The following is a 21,790-nucleotide window of genomic DNA, read 5'->3' as shown; positions in this document are numbered from 1 at the left end:
TTTGTGAGTCTTATCAATCACACATTGTAAATATTTTCTCCCATCTTGTGGCAAACTGCCGTTTTTCTAGGTTCTTTCAATGAAGTCTTCCTAATTTTAATGTAGCCAACTCACCAACCTCTTCCTTTATGGTTTGACTTTTTAAATACTATTTTATTTTTAGTGCTGGTGTCTCACACCTGTAATCCTAGTTACGTGGGAGGCTGAGACTAGAGGATCATGGTTCAAGGCCAGCCCAGGCAAATAGTTCACAAGACCCCATGTCCAAAATGACCAGAACAAAATATGTGATTGTAAATGGCATTCAATTTTTTATTGCTGATGTATAGAAATATGAAAAAAATTGATTTTTTTGCAATCAGCAACTCTTCTACTCTGAATCATAGTAATTATAATTCATATTTACATATACATTCATATTATATTTATAGCCTTTTAATTTTTTGAAACTTTTTTGAGTGGTTGCATGTTATCACACCAGCTAATCTTCCTAGCAAACCCTGAATAAATGCAGTGACAGCAGAGTTCTTGTCCTATTCTCAACCACGTGGGATCAGCAAACGCTTCCATTGTTTCATGACCAAGAATTCTTACATTTAACTGAAGTAATGTTTGGTGATACTGGAGTTTGAACTCAGGGCCTCACACTTTCTAGGCTGATGCTCTATCACTTGAGCCATGCCTTTATCCCTTAACTGAAGTCTTTCTGTAATTTAATACTGAAATTTTCTAGGAAACTTTCAATTCACTTAAGTTTCAAAAACATTTGGTCTGAAATCTGTCAAAATATTCTCATAATGCCTGATGCATCTCTAGTCTCCATTCACTCTAGATACTGGCTATTTGTGACAATATTTTTGTTAATCCTCCCCTCAGGTTTCTTGGTCAATCATACAAGATGTGTTTTTTAGGGCAAATCTATATAACTTCCAATGTCTGGCTTATAAAATGATGATATAAATAGGTCTAACCTGATTTTAGTATAATATAAATTATCATAATTTATGATATAAAAAATGATGATATAAATAGGTCTAACCTGATTTTAGTATTTTTCAAAGAACTGACTTTGGCTTTGATATTTTCTGATAGTTTTTCTGTATCAATTTCTACTTTTCTGTCTCCTACAATTTGGATTTCTTCAAAATTTATCTATGGGTGCTTTTCTCATTAACATTCAGTCTCTATGTGCATTCACAAGCATTATTTCACTGAAATCTTTCTAGTTTATGCCTTTTACTGCTATAGTACTTAAGAGAAATATTTTTTCACCATCAACTGTAAAAAAATGCTCCTTTCCAGGAGTCCCTCACTCTGGTGGCTACCATGCTGGTAGTTGAGAGGTAGATAGCTCCTCTCAGTTTATGTGAAATAGGGGAGGCCTCTCTTCTCAGTCCTGGAGGGACCTTGAGGACATCAAAGGGGAGCAGAGCTGTACTGGGTAGGGCTGCAGTTATACTGCTCTGGTGGCCACCAGCAGCTGGACAGCTGTTTCTCAAATGTAATTCACATCACCTATCAGACTTCCACTCCTGCTCCTCAAAGCTGGGAATCCTAGGCTTCCATCCCAAGGTGGTTCTGACGAATCTGAATTCTTACCTCATCATGTAACTTTGTTCCCTGAGGTCAGCAAACTTGCCCCTCACTGTTCCTTTCTTCATATGCTGTTTTATCTGCCCATTCACTGTGATGAAAAGTTTTTAGACTTTTTTGTTAAACTCTTACAGGGAAAAAATTTGTGAATGATGATTCCATTTGTGTGCTGGGAATAAGCAAAAGAAATCTCCTTTTCCAACCAGTGGCAGAACTGAAGAAGGAAACGGATTTTGAGTAAGTCAATAAAACACTGACTACCCTCAGAAGGGGTGAATAATGACTCATGAGGACAGAGGGACACCACTGGCCTGGTTATTGTAATAGTTTGTTCAAGCATTTTAAGGACACATGGGCTTTTCTGAAGCAAGGGTAAAAAATAGTAGACTCTTAGAAATAGGGAAGAATATCTTTTTTTTTTTTTTTTGATGGTTCTAGACTTTGAACTCAGGACCTGACATTTGTGAGACAAGCACTCCACCACTTAAGCCATACACCAAGCCCTTCTTTCCTTTGTTTTATTTTTCAGGTGGATTCTTACACTTCTGCCTGGGGCTGGCCTTGAACCCAGGATCCTACCTTTCTAATACTGCATAGCTGAGATTGCAGGTGTGCACCACTGTGTACACTTGGCTTGCTTTTAAGATAAGAGTCTCACTAAATTTTCTGCCTGGAGTGGCCTTGAACTATAATCCTCTCATTTCTGCCTTCTATGTAGCTGGGATAACAGGCACATAACACCACACCCAGCCCTTAGAATTTCTAGAAATATAAAAATGTTTGTTTTCTCCTATGAAAATTGCTTTGTCATTTCAGTTTTCAAATGTGACTCACTCCACAAAATCCATCTTTTTCGGCAAGACTATCTACTGGTGGCCACGGGACAGTTGAAAGTTGGGTTTTAGTGGCAAGCGTGGTACTTACTGATGTCTTCTGTTCTTGCACAGGCACAGAATTCCCAAAGTGCAGTGGTGGCTGAAACTCCGACCTCTCATGAAGATCTTGGCCAAGTACAAGGCGAGCTATGATGTATCCGACTCAGGCAAACTGGAGCATCTGCGTCTCCGCAGCACCCAAGGGGAGCCTGCCGCCATCTGAGTGCCCCGTGCTGACCACCAGACCTACACATGTGCCTCGGGAGGCCTGGAACTCTCCGGGGACCATCCTTTTTTTGTAACATTTAAGTTATTTATCAGCACTTTATGCAAGGATTGCCGACCAAGTATTGTTGGCAGTAGTACGTAATCAGAAAGCACTGGTCACCAGTGTCATTCTCATCCCAGTCAGACCCGGGAAGTTAAGTCCCAACCCTCACGCGCTCCATCCAGTGTCAGTAGTCTACTGTACCTTGTCATGTATCGTGCTTTACAATGTATGTATCTAGTGGAATTAAATATTTGACTAAAACTCTCAGGTACTCAGCTTATTTTTAAGCAAGAGTTTAAAACAGTAAGATTATACTTTGGTGGTCACTAAGGGACTTCTCAGGAGTTTTGTGGGCAGAGGTGAGCACAATATCTTTATAGGGAATCACCAAACTACCCAAGTACGAAGTGGTAGGAGGAAAAAAGACGCTTTGACAAACGGCAGCTACGTTATGCTAAGTCAATACAGAGCTCCCCTTTTGGCCCATGCTCAGGGTTCATGTGGAGAACAGCCCTGGGCCAGAGCTTGGGCCTGGCTCTGACTGTGAGGACAGTGCAGGTGGCTGAGGACAAGGCAGGTGGCTGAGGTTACGGTAGGTAACTCCAGGCTCGCAATCTCCTTTGAAAGGGAGATGAGGTGTAGAATTAAAAAATGAAAAATGTGGACATATGACTTAAGAATAAGCTATCTTGGGGCTAAGGATGTAGCTTAGTGGTAGTGTTTGCCTAACATGTGCAAGGCCCTGGGTTCAATTCTCCACCACCAAAAGAGAAAAAAAGTGTCTTTCCTTGATTTCAGTCCCACTTGCACATTAAAACCACCAAGTTGGTTTGTAAGAGGAATCTGATAGCAGTATTTCCTATAGGTCAAAGCAGTCATGGTCCTGGTTGGGGCCTGGGTTTAGATTCTGGAGGATTCTGCTACTGATGATGGGCAATGATAAAGACGTAGATGACAGCCCAGCTGAACTGATGGGTCTTTACTCTGCAGGAAGTTTGCATTTCTGCCTCACTTTCCCTGTGTACTCTCAGACATAGAGACATCCATGCACCAGAAATGGAGGAGAGTAAAGACGATGATTAAAAGTAAGTTCAGTTTGGGAAACCTGAGGACAAAACAATAAAGGGAGGGCTGTTACTAAGCACTGTTTTTTTAAGTACTAGGAACTGAACCAAGGCCTCACATATGCATGGCAAGCACTCTACCATTTGAGCCATGCCCCTAGCCCCAAGTTTTCTTTCTGTCTCAGGAAAGATGAAGCGGGAAAGCTCAAGCTGACAGTGAATCACCTAACACACCCAGTTCTCTTAGATGGATTCCCACCGGGCTGCCCTGTTTGGCTCACATCTGTGGGGCAGACGTCTCTGCAGGTCCGCATTTGGTGTGGTCACACATCCCACAGGCAGGCAGATGCTGGAGTGCTCTTCACTTTGGCGTTTTACTCATCATTTATTAATGAAGGTCCAAACATGCACTACTTTAGCAAAACATCATTGAAAATAATGACTAAAACACAAGTAGTCACAGTTGCCTTTTATTTTTTAAAATAAATGTTCTAAGATTAAAAATGTTTTAAAATTCTAATTCATATTTGGCATTTGATTTCTTCATGATCACCACATATTTCCCTGTTTAAGACAATGTGTCCAAGTTGACAGTCAATAAATACCTTTCACAAAATTTTAAGAATGACATCATTATGGGCTTTTGGAAAAAGCACCCATGTTTCTGATCTTTCAAATTACATTTAGCTCAGAGGCTTCATTTTTAAGAGTTGTCCTGAGTTGCTGAGTATAGTCAGAAATACTAGTGACCAGCTATCTTATTATCCATGATGGGTCCTTAGCAATTTTTGCATTCTCTGGTCCAAGTATGGCCAGTCCATGTGTGCTCCTCCCGATGGCAAGGTACCTGAAAGAAGAGCGTGAACCAGACTGTTTTCTACATTAAGTCAGGAAATCTTCCCGTTTCTGAATTTCATCTTCCCTTACTAAACACAGGAAATCACCCCTGGTACTCACTTATTGCTCACAGCAATGAGTTTGTCATAGCTGACGGCAAAGAGCTGTTCCCTGTGTGCCTGCCTCATCTCATCAGAGAGGCCATACAAGAAGTGGTCCATTCCTAAAAGTTAAACCACAGGCATACGTAAGAAGCTGGCTTATGCGAAGGGGCTTGTGCTCACAGCTTAGTGGGGACACTGATGTCACTTTATGTATCCTTCAACCAAAGCATCTACATGGCGTAAAGAGATGAAGCCTTGGCCTCCACCTCCCACAGACTCCTATTTTCAGAGTATGGAAGAGGTAAGAATAAGTAAGGGTTGCATAAGGCCAGTAATGTGAACAGAAGTGGCGTTGTGCAATGAAGTGGCCATTTTCCTGCTGTGTCACAATGTCTTTCACATAACCAGCAAGTTACATTACTATGGGCCAGCAGTCTGGCTTCGCTGGGCTTTGGATCATTCAGGTTCTGAAATGATGTGAGCTGATTCACCTGAAATGGCAAACATCAAGAGGTTTCTTACTGGATGTCAAGAAGTATGTTTTCAAGATCATTGTTTAGACTGTATCAAGAAGGACAGAGATGGAGGAAACAAATAACAGAGTTGCTACTTGTGGTCCACACAAGCCAAGCAGCCAGTAACTGACAAGCTGTGTGTGTAATTCTGTGTTAACATCACATATCAAGGTTCTCATTACTCATACTACCTTTGTCAGAAGGGGCAACCGGAGCGTCCACAGTGGAGAAAACAGAAAGTTTAGCTTCATCAATGTCCTGCTGTGTGAACTTTCCAGATTTAGCCCAGTCCACTGCCTTCCCAAAAGACTGCAGTGTTTCTATTGAGTTTGGATCCCTGGGAAATCAGACAGCCCAAATAATGAAGCATTTTTTCAACAGAAAAAATTGTAACAATCATGTGTTGATGTAACAATTCTTCAACATTTTCTATTTGTTAAGGGCTCCATTTTAACACCTCACATCCCACACAGCCTGCTGACAGTGATTACTCTCTGCAGAAATTTAAATGTGACCATAGCAACCTCGACACACTTTCCCTGTGCTTAGTTATTACAAAGTCTATCTGCCTGACCTTACGGCCTGATTGTATAGAAGCACCTGCTGTGATCTGGGAACACAGTCAGGATTATCCAACTTCTGAGGTACTTCCCCATGTCTAGAGGGAAGGACTCCCAGCACCCCATCACAGTACTGAAGATACTTCAGGAGCAAGAGGGAGGATGTGCAGTCTGCCCTGCTTGTCTATAGTGTGGCACCTGGCATGGGCAGACAGACCATGGGTATGAACCAACTCAACGCTGTTGGACCAAAAACTCAGTGGCAAGCACTCACTTTAGGATACTACAGTACATGTGTTCAGGAAGTAGGGCCTCAGAAACGTACAAATTTAGTATAAAGAAAATGGCCAGTTTTAGGTCAATGAAAACCCAAATGAATAGCACCCATAATAGACATCTACAATTAAAATGAGCCCAGACACCTAAACATGCTAGTTATCAAACTGGGATTTACTTACAACTAATGATAACTACTGCAAACTACTGTTTCTCATCCTTGCAACACAGAGAATATTGCTGACTGTGGCTAGGTGCTTGAGAAGGGAAACAAACAGAGACATGCCTTTCCTTTTTCTAATGCTGACTTCAAAATACAAGAAAACGACACTCTGGTAATTAATTGAGCCAGTAAGTACAAGTGATATGATGTGCATGTGTGTTCACACATGGGAAATAATGAAAAGACAACTCACCTGTAAGAGTAAAGAGTGAAAATTCCATTATGGCTGAGTTTAGCACCTCCACCATAAGCACCCCCTTTTTCTCTAATTTCTGTATGCAAGAATTTAGCAGTCATCAAACGTGCAAGGATCTTAAGACTGAAATTAAGGATTAAAAAAATGCAAGTTAAAACATGGTTGATAGGAAGTTATTACATATAAGCACAAGAAATGCTGTGAATATAATTAAGTGAAAATGAAAATAAAGTCAAGGTGTAAAGTGATACACAGTTGGTCTTCTCTTCCTGAGGATCAACAAATCAAATCAGAAATATTTTCAGAAACTGAGAAACTATTTGTACTGAACATGCACATTTTTTTGTGTTTGGGGGTATGCCCTAAACAATATACCATAACTGTTTGCACAACATTTATACTGTATTAGGTAATTACAATTGATCTAGAGATGACTTGAAGCATATGGAGAATGTACTTAGGTTATGTGACACCTGCAAGGGTCCTGGAACTAACCCCCCATGGCTACTGAGAAATGACTGTATACATAAAGTCCTACTCTTTCCTTTTTTTTTTTTTTGATGAACAAAATCAAAAAAGCTAAGAAAAGAATGTGAGGAAACAATTTTCAAGTAGCTGACCTGGATCATAGGAGGTGAACAAAAAGGAAGGGTGCAGAGGAAATACTTTTCCTCAAAACACTTTCACATAGCTTAACTTGTAATACACACAAAGCATTTTTAAAAATTTTATAAAGTAAAAAGAGGTTATTTTTATTATGAAGGTAAATGTACAAATGATCATTCATTTAAATGTTGCACAACAGAATATAGAAAAAGAAAACTAAATCACTCAGATACAGCTTTTTATAGGTGACCCTCCCTAAGAAAACATAAACACTCCAATAAGGAAAATTTTCACTAATAAAGCCTGTTTTTCTACTAATTTCCCTTGTGAGTGGTTATACCTGGCCCTCTGGAAGAGAAAAAGATGGTTCTAGAGAGCATTAATATGGCAGAAGAGAAAATAGCCATATCCTGAAGTTGTGGACAGTGAGCGAAACTGAAGTCCACACCAAAGGCACAGGTCTGCCACTTAGGCCTGTGGTGAGAGTCAGTCCCCAACTCCCACCCACTGACTTGTTTTCTAAAACAGATGAAGAGGCAAAAGACACCAGATGAAAGATCAAATGAAATAGAGAATGTAAGCTTGTTTCTAAAAGACTGTCAGGTGAAGTCATGATGCTTTCCTGTGGCCAATTAGGAGAAACTATGTGTGAGGGGTGAGGTGTCAGTCAGGGCTGGCTCCAGGACTGTCCTTAAGCTAGGGACCAGCAGAGTAGGAGAGTGGCCCTGGCAGAACAAAACCTCCACTTATATGTGGGACTATGGTTTTTATCCATCTTGTTATTTTTCTTTAAAATATTTTTACATCACATAAAAAAATAAGTTCACTGTTGAAAAATTGTAAGATGTGGAGTGTAAGTCAAGCATTTTGAAGGGAGTTTGTGTTTAGGTTTATAGTATCTGTGTTATTTACAGGAATGTTCGAGGAATATAAATTGGTTAGAAAAATAACTAGTCAAATGCTGGATGCTTTGTTCATAAAGGCTTTGTTGTTCACAGACTATTCGGGATGTGTTCTTTTGAGTTTCTCCACTGGAGTTCTTGTTGACTAAGATATAACATCCAATGCTCAAAGTCAGTGCAGAAATTTTCTGAGGAGCAAAGCATGCCTTTTTTTACTTCTAATATGCTTGACATCCTTTTCTATTAGGGTACAGAGTCAGAAGAGAGGTTATTGCTCTACCACCTGCCTCCTACCTGGCATGATCTGGATCTGTGTAGGGAGCAGTTCTGACACATTCACTGACATAATTCACCGGGAATGGCAGCAGGAAATGCGTCTTCATTTGGCAGGCCTTAAAAGTGGGGTCCTAAGGGATAAAAGTGTATGGGCCAGATCAGACTGCAAGAGCCAGACACAGCCCACAGGTGCAAAGACTATAGCTACTGTGTGAAGATCTTCAGTGTGGGAGTCACAGCTAGGTGCTACTATTTAATGGCAGGGCACTAACTACAGTTGTCATTACACACAGTACCTCACTTCAAAGCAAATACAAGATAGTCTAAACTTGACAGGATGCTTTAAAATACACCTGTTACTAAATTAAAAACATTTCAATCTACACTACTTAGACTGTAACTGATTCTCCAGGAATATAAAATTGCCACACTGTATGATGAACCGGTCCCAGTGGCCTCATTATGAAAGCTGAGTGGGTAGAAAGGATCACTTCCATTGCTTAACTGAAGGCGCTGGTGTGACATTTGCACACCTGGCTCCATTAATAGGAAGATCAAATGGAAGGTAATGCGGCCACATGGAGTAACGCACGTCCTCCTCATCAACCCAGAGGTATGGCACTTCCTTGGCATTGTCTCAAGAGCAGGGGCTCAGGGTGGTCTGGGTGGCAGTTAACAAGCCACAACCAACCCACAAATCTGAGGATATGGTTTAGCCCAAGAATGGCTCAGAAGGGAGACCTTTCACAGTCAGACCCACAGTGTGAAGGCACCAGCACAGTTCCCTGAGGCCAGACAGACAGGCCACTTACTGTGACCAGCTTCTTTATGATCTGGGAGCCATTTGCCTGTGTGCTTCCACTGGAGCCGCTGTGCACAGGTTTCTGAAAATAAAATGTTTTCCAGAGAAATGAGAAAAATACAAATTCACCTGAAATAGCTAAGAATACGGTATGGACTTTATAAAATGCACAGAGATCTAATAGGTATTTGGGAAGATATATTTAACTGCTTTAAATAACAAATGCTTAAATGCTTTAAAGAAGAGAAGAATTTCAATAGATTACGTAATACTTTAAACTCTTCATTCTGCCTTTTGTGCTTTCTAGTCCTAAAATAGTATGTAGAACAAGAGGTCATGTAACAGGATAGGCTATAGTCAGAGGTACAAGGAAGCAGGAAGCCACCTTCCCGTGGTCTCTGCTCACAGGGGAGATGAAGACCTAATGAGACAAGTGGGAGATGAAGACCAACTCACCAATGGAAGAAGGGACATGTGAACATCATCAGAGAAGACAACAGAAAGAATTCCTGCAAAATCTGCACACTGCCTGCATTCTCCATTGAGAAGCAGAGCTTCTCTACCGATACCAGTGAAGCACACTAAAGCCAACCTTACAAGTTCATTGAAATTGACTCGATTAACTGATACTGTTCTAGAGAACAGTCCATGAATTAGTGAGTCACAGGAGAAAAGGATTTTACCAGTGTGTCTTCCAAAGCCTAACAAACAGAGAAGACGTTTCACTGGATTACCGTTTCTGGTATTTCTATATTGTCATATCCCAAACCAAGATTTGTTATTATACGCAGTAAAAGATTTCTTGTTAGGAAATTATTTACTGCAAAGGAGCATAGGATCTAAGTTTGCTTCTTAACCAGGGCAATGCTGAGCCAGTTAACTTAATCCTGCTGATCCTCAGTTTCTGTAGTAATGGGGGTATTACCACTTCCACATTGGCTAGTTTGGGGAAGTGAATGAGTTCACACATGTAAAAGGTGAGGACTACAGCGGGCGTCTGCTTGGCCATCAGCCTTGCAATTACCTCGACCACATGCGGGCGCACAGGTTTCCGTTCCTTCTTACTGCGACCAACGTTTCTGATGAAGTTTTCTACCTCTTTTTGTGCCTGCGACATCTGCTGAGGAGTGGCATTCACTGAACATCTGCTTATAAAAAATACATATACATAAAATCATTACGATAAAAACAAAACTCTCCTAATTCGTCACATTTTGTATAAATACGCAAGTAAGTTAGTAGCATTGCTTTTGTGTAAAATCATACTCAGAAATATGAAAAAAAAACACAAACAGTATTGAGATGTGGAGCTCACACAGCTGCCTTTACTTCTCTACAGTGCTTTAAAATTATCCAATACTTTCACACATTTCAATGTGTCACAGATGATAAATAATCATTAACATGTAAAGACAGTACTTCTGACTAAATTCTGTGTTCTTCTGAAGGGCAAACAAAATAAACGGAACAGTAAGATCTGCAAACAATGCCTTCAGGTCACAGTGTCAGAAGCCTGAAAAAAAAATTACCGTCTAGAAATTAGCAATTAAAAATGTAGTCTGGCTGCTAAAGTAGAAATTATGACATGACAAAAACGTACCAGGCTCTCAAAAATACTTCCATATGACCCTTCCAAATTCTAAAGACTCATAAATACTATCATGTAAAATTTACTTGAACTCTATAGTGTATCAACAGAGTGTATTTTCTCCCTTTTGGCTGTAAATCCTAAATTAATTTTAATTAAATTACTAACAGGTACCAGTAAACTAATATTAACTACATTGCAGGCTTTATATATTCATTATTTCTTTTATCTCTTACAATAAACCTGCAAAGCAGGGTTTTATGGAGAAGGAAGGTCCAAATGGCTACATTGCCTAGCATGGCCCAGGACGTAAGGAAGTGCAAACCAGGCCCGCCTAACACCAAGGCGGGAGCACTGACCACCAAGGTGCTCTCCTGCTACTCACACAACATCCTATAGAATCTGTTGCTCATTCTCAAGAATTAACTAGGGAAATGTACCAGGACTCTGCAAAACAAGCAGCTTCAGTAATCATTTTCTTGTTAGGTACTAACAAATGCTAAATTGGTGTCACTGGTAGGAAGATGTTGCAAATAAACTGTTAATAATTTTAAAATTTTATTATTGCTCAAACCTGAGGGCACAAGGCCATCTTTATGTGTATGACTGAGCTGATTCATTTTATAATTTTACTTTGTGTCTGGTTTTGAGCAAGCTGATCTCATTGGATCTTACTGATTCCTTGTTTAGGAAATGTTTGTGTTTGGAAGCAGTATAATTTTAATTCTTTATTCAAAATTTCCTTTGCACTTCTAGAATCAGTTTGCTTTCTTCTCAAACTCCAATAACTTTTGTTAAATTTATTCTTTTCATTCCTATAGAAAATGATTTCCAACTATATTAGAACAGCTAACATCTAGAATTAATTCTGTAACTTACATCTACTAGATCTACAAGATAAGTTTACATACTTTTACCTTCACATGAAAAGTACATAAAAACTGTTACTACAAGTATGATGAATCTCAAGATCACGGTTTAGAAACAAATCATGACCTCACCTCATGTTGTCACATTTTAGCAGATGCTTCTTGATCCGTGGGAGCTTTTTCAGGATTGGCTTCACATCTGTCATTTCTGCAATTCTCTTCATCAACCTCACCTGAGCCAAAGGAATCGCCACACTGAGATTCAGACTACAGACAGACCCCTCTATCTGAAAACCCCCCCAACCTCAGAATCCTGTCTGAGCGGGAGACCCGTCTTCACTTTATGCCTGTGTGTTTTAATTGCCAGCTTAGGGAGGGGTGGCATCGGGGAAAGGGATGCCACAAAGAGGAAACTGAGTTAAACAAATTTTCTCTATAAAATCTGGAAATTAGAACTCAGAATTAAATTAGAAAGTTAGCTTTTCTGCATTACAAAAAACTTATTACTGGAGAACATTATCAGCTCTGGAAGAATCCTGGAACCAGAACAACAGCATCCCAACCTGATCCCCACCTGGTCCATCCCGCTGAAGGTCTCCTGCAAGTCCCCCGCAGGTGTCAGGGTCTTGCTTGCTCGGAGAGATGCATAGAGATGACCGGAGTCGGGGATTCCGTTGGAGAGCTCCTGTGCAGTCATCTTCACCAACACTCTAAAGTGTTCTTCTTCTTCAAAACATGGGCTATGGTGAAAAAACCCAGCAAATTTCTAGTGACCCATACATGTGCCTTTCAGTATCTTGGACAATTTATTACATCTAATTTTTCAGAGTATTTCACCATCTTCAAATATTTTATGAGTCCATGGGAATTACAAGTAAAATCAACTTAGGAAACTAATGATTGACAAATGACTAAATTCTTCTACTTAAAACATTTCAGAGCATTTAGAGTTAGGTCTCTGTTATACCCCAAGGATAAACCTCTTTTACAAATAAAGTTACTTGTTAAATATTTCACTCCATAGGTGCATCATGTCTGGCAGGTTTCGATCCAGGCAGAGAGATGAAAAAAGCACACCCTGTATCATGAAAGGAAAAAAAAATTAATTATGGTATAATTTAAAAAAAAAAAAAAAAGACACTATAGAAACCAGCCTTTGACTACAGTGTGGTCTAGAAACAAAGGATTACCTGCTCATAGGTGTCCAGATGTGACTCGTCAGGGAGCACATGGGGAGAAACGGTCATGCCTCCAGTCTTCAGTTCTATTTGCTGAGCTTGTTCTCGGTAGTCAAGGATGCCACAGCCCAGCCTGGTGCGGCAAAAACTTCCTCAATGACCAAGAAATCTGTACCTGGCCATTTCTAAATCACTCATCTTGAGTTACAGGTTAGTTAGGTTAATTTATAATCACAGCCTTACAAACCCCTCTTTTTATTCTTGAAAGGCCTTCGAGCTCAAATGCATTTTTGTATCAACATTTTGCTCCTGTGCCTCTCCACAAGCTGGAAGCTAGGTCCTCGTCTTCAGGGAACTCACTTCCAGTGTTCAGGCCTCTGGACACTTAGGCAGCCAATGTATAATGCTAAGTATGTCCAGCCCTAAGTTTGTAAATGTTTTATATTTGGTAGTCATGGGTGAGAAATATGAAAAATAAGTCTTTGTAAGCTTTTAAGAAAACCAGAAATCTTCTTGGCACTGATACTTTTGTAAAAACATTACCACTGATCTCCAAACAGGAGAAATAATGTGAGTCAAGGGGGATGACAGTCAGGTCCTCTCTAAAATGGCTATAAAAGGACAAGCAGTGGAAGCGATTTAATAAAAAAAAAAAAAAAAAAGGCAGGAAACACTCCAAAGATGGAGACATTTTCCATGTGATACAATCCTCAGCCAGGGTGCAGGTCCCACCAACACACAGTGTTCTGCAATGTGCAAGCATCTTTACAAAATGCACTGGACTGAGCAGCAGGCCACACACTATGTGCACTGTGGTTTAGATTTCCTCTACTTTCCTGTGACAGAAAAGGAAGCCTATAGCTCTGTCTACTGCTTCTCCTGCACCCTGGCACTTGTGAACACTGTGTGTGCACTCATGCATTCATTTCCTACTCTATTTAGGTACCTACTTATGGAGAGCAACTGCAAAGTTAGTTCAGCAAAGAAAGGAAGGACAGGTACATCCACCTTCTCCCAAGACAATACAAGGCTTATGTCATGCAATAACTTGCTTATGCTTCCGAATCAAACACAATTATTCCTTTTCAAAAGCTTAATGGATCAATACCCTTGAGATAGAAGCATCTTTAAGTATCACCTAATGCTCCACACTCATGAATATTTTACTGTACTATAACAAGAAAATGCAATTTCCTTAAGGAAACACATTTTAAACAAATATAATGTATACTTTACTTGAATACTGTAGCAGCACTATACATTTTTTAAAATAAAGTGATTCACTGAAAGGTAATTACTGTTACCACATTAAGACAGTACAGATATACATAACTATTAATAAGCCATACAAACAGATGCGCATCTGCTGCAATCAGACTCACTTGGTGAGGACGCTGCAGAACAGAGGCACATAGGGCTGCAGTTCCTCAGGAAGTGTGTTTAAACTAGAGAAGGCTCGGAAGTACACCATGCCGTTGGTGGGCTGAGCGCAGTACTGCACAGGGACTTCCTCCACTAGAAAACAAGTGACTAATGGTTTTTGACCAGTAAAATTTTAATCACTTTTAATATTCGAAAATTCGGGGGATATGGCTCAAGTGGTAGGAACACTTGCATAACAAAAGGGAGTCCTGAGTTCAATCCCCAGTACCACCAAAAAAATAATACTGCTTTCAAGGGTGAAAATTTAAAACTAACATTAGCAAAAGAATACTATTCATGTGCTATCTAGTTTGGAATAACCCCTACTGTACATTCATTACGATACAAATTAGCAACATTCTCCAAACCTGAAGTAATCCATGCTTTATGAAGAATTAGGAGGCAAGAAGAAGAATTCTGATTTCACAAATGATTTTAACAACATTCCAGTTGGTCCTGTCCCATCTTGACCTATAACCTTTACTGAAACCTCCTTCATCACAGTGGACCTGACCAGGTCATTTCTACCTTTCCACCTGCCCCTCAAGTACAATGCTTATGGTTACGGCCCCCATGCAGCCCCTAGACCCTAAGCACGACATTCTGCAACACTCTTAGGATGCTTGTGGCCTCAGGTCACCTCCACCTCTCTCGATGGCAGGTACTGTGGACTCTTATCTTGCATACTACTACCTAGCAGTGTCCTAAACCAGAAGGACTAATGCATCCGCTGATGACTGACTGAGCCCTACTAATTATTTTAATGGGTGCTTAATCAAATTCACAGCTAAACAAAAAACATGGAGATTAAAAGTTCAGTAGGACATTAACCTGGCTTTTCAGAAGAAATTCTCCCTTCATCTCAGTCTCTCTCTCTCTCACACATACACAGGTCTATACAACAAATAAATCAGACATATAAACCAGACTATCAAAATATAAAGGTCAGGCTAGGGATACGTCACAGAAAACAGTGATGTTCAGAGTCTAAATCCTATCCTTAGGGTTGTCAAGTACTTGCTGAACATGCACAAGGCCTGAGAATCCCAAATCAAACAAACCAAATCAATCCTACCCTCCACAGTACATGTAAAGCAAATGCTGTGGCCACAGAGTCCAGCATATCCCCTCACAAGTTCACCAACACCTGCCAGGGGCATGCTATCCAGAGACACATGTCCCTTAGGCTCCAACCAGAAGCCAAAAAAAAGAGCAACTGTGTGAACTCATGTGCACAGACAGACTACAGAACAAAACATGAAAATAAGGCAGGAGGCAAACTGCAGCCTCCAGCTACCTCTCCATTCTCCTATTTTGTCAATACCTAAGCTTTGTGATGAGTTTCTTTATCCCTATACATCTTTTCTTCCATGCAGACAGCTGAAGAGTTAGCATGGGCAAAGGGCTCAGAGGACACCCACTTCCTTCAAAACCCACATTTAATTCAGCCACACGGAACCCAAATCATCTGATTCCAGAAGCAACGAATTTCAGAGCCACATCAAATCCATTCAAGAAACCAAACACAAGCTCTTACTGAACAAAGAAGGCTATTGTCACTGAAGGGTAAAAATTACACAACCCCATTACTTTGTACAATTAATACACACTAAAAAATGAGTGGAAAAAAGTTTTAAAAGTATCAATCCTATGAAGGCATATAATATCCATGAACTATCATAATTGAAATAAATGGGAAGAAAGGAAAACAATAAAATTGGTTGCTTAGTCCATCATTTATCTCATTAAGGATGTGACTTTGATAGAAGATGCACAAATATAAATTTTTCCAAATGATTTAGTTTAATTTATTAGAAAGACTTTAAAATTATTATTATTATTTTTGTGTGTGTGGTAGTAGTAGGGTTTCAACTCAGGGTCTCACGCTTCCTAGGCAGGCACTTTACTACTTGAGCCACTTTGCCAACCCTTAAAATGATTATTTATTTAAAGAAGATGCTAAAATTGTTTTACTGACTAAACAATACTATAATAAATTCATGTCTTAAACATTAAAAAAAAGGAAAAGAAACCTGAGACTGATCATGTGTTTGGCAGTACGGGGGTTTGAACTTAGGGCCTTGTACTTGCTAGACAAGCGCTCTACCACTTGAGCCACACTCAGCACCCGTGATCATGTGCTTGAATGTGGACCACTCCTTCACCCTCAACATGCATGAGGAATGGAGTCTGTGAGAGGAAATCGAGCAAAACATGTGAGCTGCACATACAGTGACAACATGCTAAAACATCAATAACACAGAGTTCCTGTGGCTTTGCTAACAAGAAGGGGAAAAGGAAACAAAACGCATTTCTCGTTTTCAGATTTGCATCATGTACAGCAACGGACTCTTTGTCCAGTAGCCTTCTTGGTCCTTAGGCTCCAATAACGCTGAACACAAAATGAAAACAAATTTACAAGACAGGTATAGTAAGCCTATAAACTGGGACACTTGAATGTTTCCCAGAAAGCATCCAAACTGTGACCCTACTTGTGTGACAATGGCATTGCTCCCCTGAAAATGAGTGTGACAGTGACCTGCTGTTGTCACTTCCAACTCAGTGAAAGGCATGGTTGGCTCGATGTCCGAGACTTTTAATGCTGGGAGGCAGGAGGCATCTTGAGGTTTACTTTGCTGAGCCCGTAATTCTAAACCTAAAAACAAAAGGAACACTTGTGACTACAGTAAAAAGGTTTTACATATTTCATTACCTCTCTATCATTATCTTAGATTCAAATTAGCCACCCTGGGTCTGTGCTGGGAGCACAGCCACTGCCAACAGACCAGATGCACCCATAAGAGCATTCTGCAAGTGCTCTGACACCACACTTGCTCTTCTTTTGGATGTACTCAGGCAGCATTCAAAACATTCAGCATTTTCTTCTTTTCTTTCCCCAAATGACAAGCTCTCTTATAGTAAGGACTCTATTCCCTCATAGCACATGGATAAGAAAAAATTTGAGGATTAATGTTCTTAACAGATTAAATAATTTCTCATTCCTCCTTTTCCCATTGTAATTCCTCTACTGACTGGACTTTAATTCAGAAAGACTACTAGCACTCAAGTTCAAGAATTATTGACCTGAAATAACCATTAAATAAACTGGCACTGTCTCCTGAACTAGTCTTCTCTTGAAGACACTCCAAAAGCTGATCTGCACCTGACCTGTCCTCCCAAGTCTCCAGCCCCACACCTTTGCTTCCTCTACCTTTCCCCCTCCATCCTTCTCTTCTGTCTTTACCAAACTCATCCTACACACATCCTAGTGTGCTTCATGGCTAGCGCAAGTCCTTTATGCTGTACTGAGACTTGCCTCTCTGAACACACAGCTTACACTACCTATATTATTCATTTGGCAATTGACTATATACTGTGGTACGGCATAAATTTTATTTATGTAGTACAGAACCCAGTAAACACAAATAATTTATAAAATTCATAAAATGAATAAATCTCATTAAGCTACTTTTTCTTCTTTAGCTGTTTCTGCCTTTCCAGGTGACCTATGGTGTGAACTTTCTAAAAGGGCCAAATCACACAGCTAGAATGATTGCACCAAACATGAACTCTGTAGGTGCCCAACAAATACTTCTCCAATTACTACCTCACGAAAAACTTCACTAAGTATGGCTGAGGGTAGTGAATTACCAAGCATCAAATGAAATATCTGACCTTTTTCATAGATCTGTTGCTTGTCTTTCTGGGAAAGAGAATTGACCTTCTGCTTTAGTTTTTCTGTTTCCAGTTCTGTTTGTTTCTCATAATACTTGTCATCTGGTTTCATTGATAAAGTCAGCTTATGCTGATTATTCTGCAATAAGCACAGCAACAACAAAAAGAATTAAAACAAGACTTTGTTAAATCAAATCTTAACATACTAAACCAGCCTCCAGTGGTGTGTTCTTCATGCTCTAGTTCTATTTATTCACGTTTAAAATAATAACACCAAAAGGGCTGCAGGTATGACAAGTGGTGGAACATCTGTCTCGCAAGGGTGAAGCCCTGAGTTCAAAAATCCTAGTACCACCAAAAATGAATAAGTAAAAATGATAAAGTATCTCAGTGTTGTTTTGTACATTAAAGCATGTAAGACATATAAAATCCTTACAACCATACCTGCTATGTAATAAGTACATACTTCATATACACTCTTATATTATGGTTAGAATTATCATTATCGTGACTATGCCTCTTCCATAAATGTATCAATATTTGACATTTTCTTTAGCTCTCTGTTGTAAAAAGAAAGCATTCTTTTTGGTATAATTTTTTAAAATTTTGACTTTAAATTAATGTTAACAGAATTCTAACACTTTTACGTAGTATTCATTATACTATTAATATCTGAAAGGCTGAAACTAAACTCATTCACTAACTTATAAATTATTTGGATAAAACAGATGTTGATCTAATGTAAAAATAAATATTAAGTGCTTTAGCATGCTTCTCTTATTTATTTCAACATATTAAACACACAAAATGGTCACTTGTAACAGTACGAAGAGGAGATGAGGAGTACAATAGCTGGACTGATGGTCTAAGCCTATAATCCTAGCTACTCAAGAGGTGAAGATGGAGAGGATAGCAGTTCAAGGGCAGCCCAGTGGTGGAATTTCTTCAGACGTCATCTCAACCAATGCATGGTGGCATGCCTGTCACCCCAACCATGCAGGGAAGCATAAATAGGATGGGTCCAGACCAGTCCAGGCATAAAATGAGACCATATCTCAAAAATAGCCAAAGCAAAAAAGGATTGCAGAGTGGCTTGAGTGGTAGAGCACCTGTCTAGCAAGCATACAGGAAGAATTCAACCTCCAATAGTACAAAAACAAAGAAAGTACAACAAAAACTTGTTAACAAAGATGAGTTGTAAATCACAGGATTATATTATGATCCATGTCTTGAACAATGGCACATATTAAAGCAGAATTGGCCTTTAAAAAATAGATAACACTCTGAGCCACCAGGAATATATTTTAAAATGTTCTACCACATTGATGAATATAAACAGAAAATACACAACCAAGCACAAACATCTAGAAATTTAGGAAAACAAATGAGCAAGCATCAAAATAATTCAATCATATATTTAAAAAAGCACACACATATTCATGTAAAAATAGAACTATCAATTTATATTACAATCTGGAAAACAGAATTTGAGCTAATTTAAGCACTTACATTTATAATTAGAAACTAAAAAACTGTCATCCATTGACAAAAATTGATTTACACATATAGATTATGATCTTAAAGCTACTTTCAATATTTTGAAATCCAACTTCAAAGTTATAGACATTAATTCTCCAACTGTCTTACCTTAAAATACTGTTTTACTTTTTCTTGCAAAAATTTGGGATTTTCCTTAAGACACCGCCTGAATCTAGCTAACTGGTTTCCTATCTGCAGGAGCTCCACAGGGTCCCCATCGTGATTCCAGCAAGAAGCTATGTACTACAATGAAAAATTGTAAATTCACATTTACCCTCCAATACTTTATCACCCCAGTAAACATCAAAGGCATGATCATTTATTAGGACCCTAGTTTCTACAATTACAGCAAAATCTGTCATTATCTGGCTGAAGAAAAAAAAATGCACTCTGACACTAATAAAATAAAAGGCACTGTTAAAATTGTTTTTAGAAATAATTGCCAACAGATTACTAGTCATCATAAATCACTACCTACTTAACAGTCTTCCTTATAATTCTAGTTCGCATAGAAATGCTATAATAACAAAAAGCCAATTAAGACAGTTACAAAATTAAACTATAAGTGCAGTATCAATATTAATGTATATTTCTGGTAGTGTCAAGGAGCACTAATTACAAAAGTAAAAACAGACAGAAACAAAACCAAGGCAGTTGAGAAGTCACATACTGATGTCAAAGCGAGTCCAAAGCTGGTAGACTGATGCTTCATTTGTATTTCAATTTTATGAAGCAAAGCTTCAATTCGATCATCTTCAAATCCTTTCCTAAAGAATTCAATTAATAGGTGCAATGTTGAAAAGGAGTAAAAGTTGAAGAAACACAAAGTAGCAGAGATAATATTTAAGTGACTAAATTGCACAAGGCTCAGTGCCCTCCCCACAAAGCACCCATGAATGAAGGAGGAATGCGAATCACTACAAACAGCCATACTTACTCAATGACTTCATCAATTGTTCTGTCTACAAGGTCTCTGACGGTCTGAATGTCTTTCTCTGCAATCCCCTGGAGACCCACACTGAAGTAGGCCTCCCTCGTGTAGCCATTATATCTAGAATACAAAAACACATAATGCATCATAATCTATGCCTTTCATCATTCATTTGTAAAGTGCTTTATGTATTTACAGATCAGGACTAAGAACTTTCAACTCCAGGGTCCTACTAAAGAAAGCTCACTAAACCAATGTTCTGAGACACTGGCTTAGGTGCAATTGGTCAAATGTACATTCAAGTCCTTCTAAATAGTTCTAAAAATCAATACAATTTAAGCTTCTGAATTATGATAAAAATAAATCTAGAAACAGAGAACTGCTGAATTTTACAACATCTTATGATTTTAAAGAATCCTTAATATGGCTTGACTTCTTAAACAAGAAACAAGCAGTATGACATCTTGTGACTTTGGGAAAGCTAGCTTTATTTATTCATTTCTTGACAACAATCCTTCAGGAGACATAAGTAGCTTGCACTGGAACCAAAATTTAATCCAGATCCCTGCTAGGGGATGGAGTGTCCCTGTGCACTGTGACACATCGACTTCATGCTGATAGCACCCTCTCCAGTTTTAACAACCCAAAATGTCCCAGCAGTGTCAAATGTCCCGGGGCAGGCAGGGCAATATCACCCCCAAATGAGAACTATTGAGCTAAACTAACAATAAAACTTACCCAACATCAGGGGAAAAGTCTGAGCCAAGTCCAGATTCAATTAAGGCTTTGTAAAATGGGGAATTGGGCCCAGAAATCAAGAGGGAAGACAGGAGATTTAATGTGAAGGCTTCAAATGTGTCAGTGATACTTCAATCAAAAAAAAAAAAAAAAAAAAAGGTGGAGCCATGAAAGAAAACAAAAGGGAAAACATTATTGGTGGTTGTAAGTCATTTAAAATCATCACTAAATTATCACTTTTATTCTCTCAATAAGCTTAAATTGTACTAGAAATCATTGACTTCAACACTTATTTTAACAATTACATGAGCAAAAGAGAATTTTTTTATATACTGGGATTTTTTTGACCCCAATCTGTAATATTAATTTAGCTACATATCTGATGCGACCACATAACAGTCTGCCAGGTCCTGTCACATATGCTACTTCAGGCATAGCTACAACACCACATCAGCACCACTGAGTAGACAATGATGCCCCAGCTGTGCAAGTCACAGGCTGAGCTCAGGAGGGGCAGAAGGGTCTGCCGCCTTCCTTTCCTAAATGCTCTCCAGAGCATGAGTTCTAACCTGTTCTCCAAAGTCTTCAGAATTCGTTTTCTATGTGGTATATTTTTTCTGAGACAAATGTTCATAGTATTCTCACACTCAAAGGGATCTATGACCCCAAACTGTTAACAGTTGCTCTTTTAAAGACAGCTCATTCTCTGGAGGCATGGAACTTTAAAATATAATATGTAAATGACTTTTC

At 39.1% G+C, this 21,790-nt stretch overlaps 2 protein-coding genes across 3 annotated transcripts in view; one reads left to right on the top strand and one right to left on the bottom strand.

The window, feature by feature from the left end:
* Window positions 1–3,000, top strand: part of Pfkp (phosphofructokinase, platelet) — a 57,403-nt gene extending 54,403 nt beyond the window's left edge. For both annotated transcript variants that reach the window (XM_074056750.1, XM_020161357.2), the window contains 2 exons: window positions 1,728–1,830; window positions 2,541–3,000. In XM_074056750.1, coding sequence (XP_073912851.1) covers window positions 1,728–1,830; window positions 2,541–2,691 — 254 coding nt within the window. In that variant the 3' untranslated portion in view covers window positions 2,692–3,000. The remainder of the gene's footprint in view (window positions 1–1,727; window positions 1,831–2,540) is intronic.
* A 1,259-nt stretch (window positions 3,001–4,259) lies between these two features.
* Pitrm1 (pitrilysin metallopeptidase 1) overlaps window positions 4,260–21,790 on the bottom strand; it is a 28,140-nt gene continuing 10,609 nt past the window's right edge. Inside the window, exons 10-27 of the mRNA XM_020161355.2 lie at window positions 21,041–21,169; window positions 20,309–20,422; window positions 20,042–20,138; window positions 19,480–19,614; window positions 17,833–17,971; window positions 16,697–16,813; window positions 14,118–14,250; window positions 12,748–12,868; window positions 12,559–12,635; window positions 12,132–12,297; window positions 11,690–11,790; window positions 10,125–10,245; window positions 9,111–9,182; window positions 8,317–8,429; window positions 6,512–6,637; window positions 5,451–5,596; window positions 4,761–4,863; window positions 4,260–4,650 (exon numbers count right to left, since the gene is read on the bottom strand). Coding sequence (XP_020016944.2) covers window positions 4,557–4,650; window positions 4,761–4,863; window positions 5,451–5,596; window positions 6,512–6,637; window positions 8,317–8,429; window positions 9,111–9,182; window positions 10,125–10,245; window positions 11,690–11,790; window positions 12,132–12,297; window positions 12,559–12,635; window positions 12,748–12,868; window positions 14,118–14,250; window positions 16,697–16,813; window positions 17,833–17,971; window positions 19,480–19,614; window positions 20,042–20,138; window positions 20,309–20,422; window positions 21,041–21,169 — 2,104 coding nt within the window. The 3' untranslated portion in view covers window positions 4,260–4,556. The remainder of the gene's footprint in view (window positions 4,651–4,760; window positions 4,864–5,450; window positions 5,597–6,511; window positions 6,638–8,316; window positions 8,430–9,110; window positions 9,183–10,124; window positions 10,246–11,689; window positions 11,791–12,131; window positions 12,298–12,558; window positions 12,636–12,747; window positions 12,869–14,117; window positions 14,251–16,696; window positions 16,814–17,832; window positions 17,972–19,479; window positions 19,615–20,041; window positions 20,139–20,308; window positions 20,423–21,040; window positions 21,170–21,790) is intronic.

The sequence above is a fragment of the Castor canadensis genome, chromosome 15 (genome assembly GCF_047511655.1).
Source record: "Castor canadensis chromosome 15, mCasCan1.hap1v2, whole genome shotgun sequence".
NCBI lineage: Eukaryota > Metazoa > Chordata > Mammalia > Rodentia > Castoridae > Castor > Castor canadensis.
The sequence above is the reverse complement of the archived record's forward strand: the minus strand, read 5'-3'. Positions and strand labels throughout refer to the sequence as shown.